Raw genomic sequence first — 9,394 nt, 5'->3', positions numbered from 1 at the left:
AGCCCGCAGTGCGGGGCCGGGCTGGCGCAGCCAATGGGGAGCGCGGACGGCGGCGCGCGCGGCAGGGGGGCGGGGGCGGGGCTCTATTTCAGGGCCGCGCGTCGGCCGCGTTCAGCGGCGGAGCAGAGCGGACGGCGAGGCACCAGCGGGACCAGGCGGGCTGCCGGGTGGCTCGAGGCGGAGCGCGGGCGGCCGAGGGAGCTCGGAGGGCGGACGGACGGCGGCGCGAGCGCTCGGCCCGGGGCTGCGGGAGCAGGGGGACACCGCGGCGGCAGCGGCTGCTGCTGCAGGACGAGCCCAGGGGACACCGCCCCTGACCGCGCTCTGCTTCAGCCCAGCGCTGCTCCCCAGGGGCCTGTGCGGACTCGCCTGCGTGACGGTGAGCTGGGGCACGGGGGCGGCCCGAGCTCCGAGACCCTCGGGCGGCGGCTGGAGGCCCCGCAGCCCCCGGAGACAAGCCGCCTGCCTGCGCTGCAGGGAGGCCTCTGGGGTCCGAGGCGAGCGGGTGGAGAGGGCTCGGGCATGACGCGGCTCCTCCCGCCGCCACCGCCACCTTCCGGGCCGTCCTTCCTGCAGAGAGGTCGCCCGGTCACTCCGGCGCCGCTCCAGGCCTGGAGGGGGAGGGCGGAGGACTGACCGCGGCCTGCGGACCCGGCGGGGCGGCCGATGCATTCTCAATTCCCAGATGTTGCCCGTGGTCGCTGTCCTCTGGAGGATGGGGTGGGGTGTGTGTGGGGGGGTACGGCCCCCTTGGAAATCCAAAGGGAGGCGATAACGTTTTTACGTGTTAAGGAATGGTGCAAGGTGCTCCGTGTCATTTGAGGTTTAGCCTTTTTTTTTTTTTTTTTTTTGTCGCAAGACCGGGGACAGACGATGAGAACTGTCCTGATGAGCTCCTTTTGCGTCTTCGCAGGAGCTACTGGCTCGTGACTCAGGAAGCTGGCTTGGGGCCCTTTGGCCATCCTTTTATCTGGAGGCCCAGCTGCCCCCTCCCCCCGAGGGAAAGGACAGCTGGGCTTCTAGCTCCTTTTCCTTTTCTCTCTGGCACCTTGGATAGGGCTTGCTGGGGCTGGGCCTCACCTTTCTGCGACGCCTGAGGGGCCAGGGGTGAAGAATCGTGGCTTTGTAGTCACAAGACCAGCATTATGTAATCGCAGGCTCCCTCTTGGAGAGTAAGATAGCTTTTAATTACTGTGACAGAGTTGATCCTTGGGGCTTAAGGAATGAGGCAGTGAAGCAGGTGAGCTTTTTTGGCAAAATGGTGCCAATTTCATACTTCGTTGTCTGTAGCCAGGCTCCACCCCCAACCTCTGGATTTGTAAACAGTGCCCCCTTCTGAGTGGTAACCTGGAACAAGCCACCAGGTGACATTGTTGTTTCTTCACTTCTAGAAAGGTCTCTGACGACACACCAGCCTTTTTCTTTGCTCAGAACTCCTGGAGATCGCCCCGTTTCTCTCATTCCAGCCATTGTTTTTTTTAAATGTGATTGTTTGCCCAAGGTCATTGAATAGTCAGCCTCTGAACCGCAGCCCTTGACCTTTTCTTCACCACCGCAGACTCCTTGGATGCTCCAGATTTTCTGGGGTAAAGCGGGGTGGGGGCTTCTGATCTAAACACTAGCTGGTGTCTGCTTAAGTGGAAGAAGTCTTGCTTCATTTGACAGTGTCACGCAAAGGTGTCTTGGGTTCCGTCAAGGGCTTCTAGCCTGGCAGCCGTGGTCTGAGTTCTTTTTATCTTACCCAGTGGGTAATGTGGAATGATACCAGGAATCTCTCCTTGAGCAGTCAGGCTCCTGTGTAGCCGCGTGTCAGACTTGCTCAGAGGGAACAGCATCTTTTTTTTCCCACTGGGCTGGACCACAACCAGTGGTGCTTTTGGAGTTGAGGTGAGGGGATCAATGAGAATGGTCAAGGACAGGGGCAGGATACTGTGGCCCATTTCTTTTGTTATACCCAGAGGCTGCCAGGGTAGAAGGGTCTGTGCAGGATCAGCCTCGGAGTCTGGTTGCTTGCTGGATGGTGCCATGGCCCAGGAAGCATGGCTATGAAACAAGGCTATGACATGTTAACAGCCCTGTTCTTAGACTTCATGTGCCTATGTCATGCTCCTCGTCCATCTACAGGTTTTTCTCGGTCCTGTGTTTTCCTTGGGTCTCATGGTAGCTGAGGCATTGATCTCCTTGCTGCTATCCCCCAAGTGTTAGAATTTCAGGTCTGAATCACTGTACCTGGCCCTGTTTTTATTTAAGAGAAAGTTCTTAGCTTTCCTGTCAGGATAATAAGATATTTCTCCAACTTTTTATTTCATTAATGCTTTTTGAGTGAATAAAAATAATTTTCATGTGAGGAAGCAAAAATTCAGAGAAATGACAAGTCACTGTTGGCTGTGACTAAATTCTAGAATTCAGAAATTGTATTGCACTTTAAAGATTGAACATGGTAGTAAGGAGTGGGGAAGTAGAAAGATGGGCTCTGATGATGGCATGTGACTGCTTCTCTAGTTAGAGGGGTACCAGCCCCCAGGATTTATGAGGTCGTTGTGACATCCTTGCCACCAGGCCTTGTGTCCGAAGTTCCTTTTATTTGTACCAAAGTGGAGTTGGCCTTTTTTTCTGTGAGGGATAGTGAATATATTTTAAACATTATGGGCAGAATAGTCTTTAGGACTCATCTCTGCTGTTGTAATGTATTCCTATAAAGCTTTGATTTATAAAAGCAGGTGTTGGTTGTGTCTGGCTGATGGACAGCCAGCCCCCTTTCGTAGACTTCTCCTAGTTTGCAGATGCTCTCATATAACCTTAGTTAATTCTTAAACAACCTCCAGTTGAGAGCTGACCTCATTGCTAAAATGGAGGTAATCGATACAGAAAGGCCAGATAACTTGCCCAGACCACAAATGTTCAGAGTCAGGATCAGAAATCAGGGACACTAATGTCTAGCAGGTGTTGTCTGCCTTGAGACCAGTGTATGTAATAGTCAATAAATCAATCATGCGCTTAATCTTTTCAGGTGTTAGCTTCTGGCTTTATCCTTAGGATAGCGCTACGACCAGTGGCGGAACACAACGGTAAATTAACTTGCTGAAAGATACAGTTAGGGGATTTATTGTACCATTGTGGTTATCGCTGTTGTCTTGCAGTTCAGAGTGCATGAAATATGTAGCTATTAAGAGTTAGAGAATTCATTTTTTGTGTGTTTTTAAAACATGACATCTTACATCTACATTTCTCTTTAACTTGCCCTGTGTTTCCAAAAAGTAAGAACCATATATCTATGAAAGCTAGTTAGGGTTTGGCTCTGGTTGGCCTGGAACGCAGAGATCCAACTACCTCTGGCTCCTAGGTGCCGGGATTATGGTGTGCTCCACCTCGCCCAGCATAGGTCTCTCGTCTGTGTTTCATATTCTTCCACCTTGTATAATCCCCTTTCTCTAGCCTTGAGGCTCCCACCCCATAGCCTGTTGCCCACACTGAGAAGTCGTCAGCTGTACTTCTGTGCTCCTACTGCAGTGTCACGATGTCTGACCGCAAGGCAGTGATCAAGAACGCAGACATGTCTGAGGACATGCAACAGGATGCCGTTGACTGCGCCACACAGGCCATGGAGAAATACAACATAGAGAAGGACATTGCTGCCTATATCAAGAAGGTAAGCTTGTAGTGTGAGGACTGACAGTTGAGCTACATTTGAGATGAGGGCAGGGGTGGGGCAGCCAGTTTCTGAGAAAGCAGGTGTAGCCCTTCAGACGAAACCTTGTAAATGTGTAAAACAGCTGGGTTATGGGGTGATTCTGAATTGTCAAAGCAATCACCTTAATGATTCTTGATAAGAGCTCTGCTGAAGCTGCGTGTGTTTTACAAATAATTGTGCCACTGCAAGGCACTGGGGAAGGGAATACTACGCGGAGAAGCTTCAGAACTAATTTTACTGGCCCAATTGAGAATTATCCAATATTCAGAATTAACATTTGAATGAATACTGTTTGATTCTGAGCAGATTTTCAGTGAGCGTCTTCATTTAGAGTGGTGTATCCTTTATAATCCTCATGATATGGAACATTTCCTTTCCCTACAAAAGGACTTAGGGTCTGCATATTTTTACAATGTTTACTACTCTTCTCCCTATATTCTCTTATTTTTAAGAAATTATGTGTATGGGTATTTTGTTTATGTATATGTCTCTGTACCACAGTGCATGCCTGGTACCTGTGGAGGCCAGAAGAGGCCATCAGACCCCCTGGGACTGGAGTTACATATGGTTGTGAGCTGCTATTTGGGTGCTGGGAGTTGAATCCTGGTCCCTGGGAGAGCAGCAGGTGTTCTTAACTGCTGAGCCAACTCCAACAACCCCCTCCCTACATTCTTAAAAGCGTGAGCATGAAGCCTGGCCGTGGTGGGGCACGCCTTTAATCCCAGCACTCTGGTAGCCGAGGCTGGCGGATCGTGTTTGAGGCCAGCCTGGCCTATATGTCAAGGTCCAGGATCTTGAATATTCATTCAGACTCTTGATTTCTGTAGGGACTTTAGGAAATAATAGAGAAGAAAATCTGTTCTGATACAACATAGGTGTGTTTTTTTCCTGAATATTTTAAATATATGGTTGGTTGAATATATGGATATAGAACCCACAGATGAACTGACAGTGTAATATTTATAGAAATGGTTCAACAATAGTTTGGTTATTGAAAAATTCCTAAATGGGGCTGGTGAGATGGTGCAGTGGGCAAGGGTGGTTGCTGCCAAGCCTGATGACCTGCGTTTGATTCTGGAAGCTCACATGGTGGGAGGGGAGAATGGACTCCTGCAAGTTGTCTTCTAACTTCTTCACCTGTATTGTGGCGTATTCAACCACTCCCAAATAAACAAATAAATGTAAATATTCAAAAGAAAAATTCCTAAATGAATACCTGAGTGGAAATTGTTAACACTGAAGAGACAGCTGAAGAGGAGTAAGCATGGGTCCTGATTTCCAGTCAAGACCTAGCTGTGTTGTTTATATCCTTATCGTATGACTGTGTTGCTTTTCGTGTATGTCTGTTTGTCACATGTGTACTTGGTCCCTGTGGAGGTTAGAAGAGGGCATTAGATTATTTGGAATAGGAGTTACAGGTGGCTGTGAGCCGCTGTGTGGGTGCAGAGAATTAAGCCCAGGGTGTTGACAAGAGTAGCCAGTGCTCCTCACTGCTCTCCCTCTCTCCAACCCCCAGGACCCATGTCTTAACTAGAGCCATAGGCCTTGTCCATTGGTCATCTAAGCGCTGGCATTTTAAAAAGTATGTGAAGAGTGTGGAGGCAGTCTGTGTAGTAGTAAGATGCGCCCAGTGGGGGCTCCAGTCTCACAGAACTCTTGTTTTCCTGCCCTTGAAGGGTAGAATCAGACATGGGAATCATGAGAGACCTTGCTATGTATGGGGCTGGGGCTACAGAGTCAGTCATACGTGATTGATGACCTCACCAGTCCACCCAGAGAGAGAAAGTAGACTCTTAGTCTCTGAGCCTGAGAGGAAAGTTATGATGGCTCTCCTTCAGACAGTCTAGAATTAGGATTGAAGTTAATTTGGCTTCCTTTGTTCCTTAGTGTCTCCTGGAATTGTGTGGTGTGGGCGCTTTTAGGAAGTTAGACAAGTATGTGGAGCATCCAGTGACAGAGCCATGGGGCAGCCGTGGGGGTGGGGGGGGCGACTGTCCTTTCATAGAGCTGTGGGCTGGGCCCTGCTGTGCTCATGGGGATTGCTTGGGTAGTTTGTAGAGTGAGGGAATTGGTGTGCATGTCACACGTGGGGCCATGTCGCTGCTCCCTGGAACGTCAGCAGTTAGTCCCCATTTGTTCCTGCGTGGAATGCTGGCTTAGCAATGTGTGAGGCAGTGGGTGACCGGGCCCCACTTAGCTGTATGCCATCCTGGTTTCTGATTGTCATCTTGACGAGTCGGGGTGGGCAGGTCTGGGTGTGGGGTAACTAGAGGATGGGGAGATGATCAGGGTGTAGAGTGCTAGAGGCTTGGCTGCGAGGAATAATGGAGCCTTTGTGGTGTTGATTATTGATGAGGGTGGGAGTGTTGTTGCCAGCCTTAGAACCTGAGCCTCTGAGGCCCTGGGCTGGGGTGCAGGGTTGGCTTGGATACTGACGAGGTGTGTGGGAACAACTGAATGTGTGTGCTGGAACTACTGTGGTGACTCCCTTTCTGAGTTTGTACCACCTTTCTTTCTCTCTCTTTTTGTAGGAATTTGACAAGAAATATAACCCTACCTGGCACTGTATCGTGGGCCGGAATTTCGGCAGCTATGTCACACACGAGACGAAGCACTTCATCTATTTTTACTTGGGTCAAGTTGCAATCCTCCTCTTCAAGTCAGGCTAGGTGGCCGAGGGGAAGGTGTCAGTGGCGGCGGCAGCAATGGCAAGCAGGCGGCGTTGCTGGGACTGTTTTGCACTGGGGCCAGCATCAGGAAGTCCTCTCCAATGGCTGTGCTACTGCATGGACTGTATACTCGATTTCATGTGTGTGTCGCAGTAAACAAAAACCAAACTTCTTTCTGTTTAGTTGCCTGGGGAAGAAGGCTGCTTTATGTTTATTTTTTTTTTTTAAGACTTTAAAGATATTTTTTTTTTGGTTGTACTGCACTAGGAACTCTCTCCCACCCCTCATTTTCTCTTTCTCTCCCTGTATAAAATGCCCTCAGCAAAGCCCAAGAGACTAGGAAGCTGAGGACTTGGAATAGGTCTCTGGAGGTAGAGGGAAAACTGCAACTGCCTATTCTTATGGTGGATGCTGCTTTAGAAGGGCCGGAGACTATGAGGACAGCTTTAGGATTGGCAAGGAGAGGGATAGGAAGTCGGGTGGGGGGGATTGATCTAGTACCAGGGAGAATATTCCACAGAACTGTGACTTTATGGCTTGGGGCAGGGGTGGTGGGGTGCAGTCTTTAAGAGGCCCTGAGATAGATGTGTTTATGGTGTGGGAGTGGGGAGCAGATGTGTCTTGCTGTCCTTGTCAGGGTCTCTAAGTAAGGGCTGTGTCTTTGTGGATTACCTTCCTTTATTCTTCCAGCCAGACGTCATGTGGGGAGGATGCTGGGAGTAGGGTTAGCTTGACTTTCCCCTTTCCATTCTTCTGTCTGCTCCCTGCTCAGCCCTCGTTTTTCTCATTCCTCAGTTCTCTTAGAGCAGCCCTGTTGTTGGCTGGCAAGGGAATTTCTGGTGACTGTAGTCCTTAGTTAGGTCTTAGAGATTCAACCAAATCAGTGTCCACTCGATTCTTCCTGTGTGTTTGTGTTTGTCTGTGTGCGTGTGCGTGGGGTGGGTCTGGGGTAGAAGGGAGGGAAGGGGCAGGATATGTGAAATCTCTAGGGTGTATGGGGAAGTAGGGGCACAGTTAGTTCTAAGTGGGCTTTTATGTTACCTTTTGGGGCAAGGACAGGTTGGTGTCCCCTCAGCCATCTAGCTTGGACACCCTGCTTTGCCCTATAGCTGCCTGTTCCTGGGAATGTTTTTGGAAGGTCATCCAGGACAAGATGGCCCTACTGCCATCCACCCTGGAGTTGGATCTGGGGGCAGGGGGCAACTTGTGTCCCAACCTCTAGTGGGAATTGGGAATGAAAGAAACAAGGGCAGAGAGGGGGAACTCCCTGGAACAGGTCTGAAGTACATACAGTAATGAAGCTCTGGGGGTCAGGAGGTGAAGGACTGGGTGGGAGGACCTTCCAGAGAGGGTGCAAGGGAAACCTCGCTGTTGACATGATTGGGGTGGGTGGGGGTCGTCATTGCCAATTGAGCTGCTGGTTCTAATGAGTCACATTCGGAACATTGAGTGGGGTGACACTGTAAGGGTGAGGGAAATCTAGCTCCCCCAGCCCATTCTTGCGGGGTGGGGGAAGGCAGGAGAATGCCCCTTCCTCCTGATCCCTTAGTGTGTATTGAGCTGTTTTTTCTTCAATGCTGGCAGGGGAGGGTGGGAACTGGTAGTGACTGAGTTCCCTGTTCAAACCTTTCATTGGGTACAAGATTTGAATGTTTGATTTTAGGTTTTATTTTTCTTACGAATGTTCAGATCTGTGTTTCTCCCTACCCTCCAAGACTGGCCAGTTGGAAGTGTCTAGTTTTTGTTCATCTCTCATTTTTGGTGCAGGGACCGAGACCCTGCCACATCTATGCTCTGCATCCACGCCTCTTTTGGACATTAAAGGTCGATTGATGCACTTCTGAGCTGTTGAGGTTTCTTTAGGGGTGAAGGGTTGGTTGGTTGGCCTGGTGCTGTTGGTGCCACACGGTGGGTAGAGCAGTGTTTCCTAGGGTGGAGAATGGGAGTGTGTTACCAATGGGTCATGGAGGTCAGCAGGGCTTCAGATTTGAAGCTGATTTGCTGCATCTTGGGAAGACTGCCTCTGAGACAGTGAGGTAGGTACCAAGGGATTAAGAAGGGACTGAAGACCCCACAGTGTTGCTCAGCCTTTTCTAGTTAGTGATTGGCAGAGCTGGAGCCTTGGGGTATGCTGAGACAAGGCCTCAGTTCACGTTTCAACTGTGATAATAGGACTATAGTGCCCAAAGCATCTACTTTTGCTCCAGATCTCATCTGGACACCTATACAGGTAAGTCTGGGCTAATTCTGCAGGGCTTGGTGACCAGTCCCATCTTGTGGGGCCCTGGAAGGGAATGAAAACTGGACCACACGAGAGGAAGTTGGGAACTGGAATTCGTGCAGAGGAAACAACCACTCAAAGCTGTACCCATGTGGGGTAGAGAAAAGGGGTGTCAGTATCTGCCCTTTTTCCCAGTCATGGGGCCACCCCAACCAGTTGGGAAGGGTCTCAAGGGGGTCAGTCCCCTCCCTCTGGAGAACAAGAACACTGGGAATAAGTGAAGGGTACCTGGTAGAGAACAGTTTACAGCGGGTAGGAGTTGCCCACTGTAGTGTGTTGCTATCAGTCTCTGTCCCTGAGTCCTAGTGACGTCAAGCCTAGGCCTGGATGTCATGCATAATGGTGTGCCCTTCTCCCACCGTTTCCTTGACCACTTTTCATTCTCCATAGTCTGCCAACCTGCCTCGCTTATTTCTCCACCCACATCATCCGCTGCTTTATCTTCAAGCACAGCTGTGTCCATCAGTAGCAAGTGCTAGAAAAGTATTCCTGGCCAAATGGAAGCAGTGTTTGCCAGTCTAGGCAGTCCCCTTGATGTCGGTCACCTGTCCTTCCGGAAGACTCTTAGAGGAATAGCAAGCCTTAAACCATCTTGCCAGCTCTACAGATTAAGTGGGGTGGCAGACTTCTCATTGGTACACCTTAAGGTTTGTGCCTAGCCCTAATCACCCATGGGTGGCTGCTGTGCTCATAGAGGCCTGTAAAAGGTTAAAGAGCACCAGCAGAGTGCCAGGTTCCTGCTGCTGCCTCCTA

At 50.2% G+C, this 9,394-nt stretch overlaps 1 protein-coding gene across 2 annotated transcripts; it reads left to right on the top strand.

Moving 5' to 3' along the window:
* Positions 1 to 230: 230 nt before the first annotated feature.
* On the top strand, positions 231 to 8,204 carry Dynll2 (dynein light chain LC8-type 2). Of its 2 annotated transcripts, none has more exons than XM_050156896.1 (3): positions 231 to 379; positions 3,511 to 3,649; positions 6,223 to 8,204. In XM_050156896.1, the coding sequence occupies exons 2-3, from the start codon at positions 3,518 to 3,520 to the stop codon at positions 6,358 to 6,360; spliced, it is 270 nt and encodes an 89-aa protein (XP_050012853.1). In that variant the 5' UTR covers positions 231 to 379; positions 3,511 to 3,517; the 3' UTR covers positions 6,361 to 8,204. The 2 variants fall into 2 exon arrangements, with proteins under 2 accessions (XP_050012853.1, XP_050012854.1); XM_050156897.1 differs by having other exon boundaries at positions 3,436 to 3,649.
* The last annotated feature ends 1,190 nt before the right edge of the window (positions 8,205 to 9,394 follow it).

Source organism: Alexandromys fortis, unplaced genomic scaffold (assembly GCF_014885135.2).
Source record: "Alexandromys fortis isolate MF-2015 unplaced genomic scaffold, M_Fortis_MF-2015_v1.1 scaffold_31, whole genome shotgun sequence".
Taxonomy (NCBI): domain Eukaryota; kingdom Metazoa; phylum Chordata; class Mammalia; order Rodentia; family Cricetidae; genus Alexandromys; species Alexandromys fortis.
The sequence above is the reverse complement of the archived record's forward strand: the minus strand, read 5'-3'. Positions and strand labels throughout refer to the sequence as shown.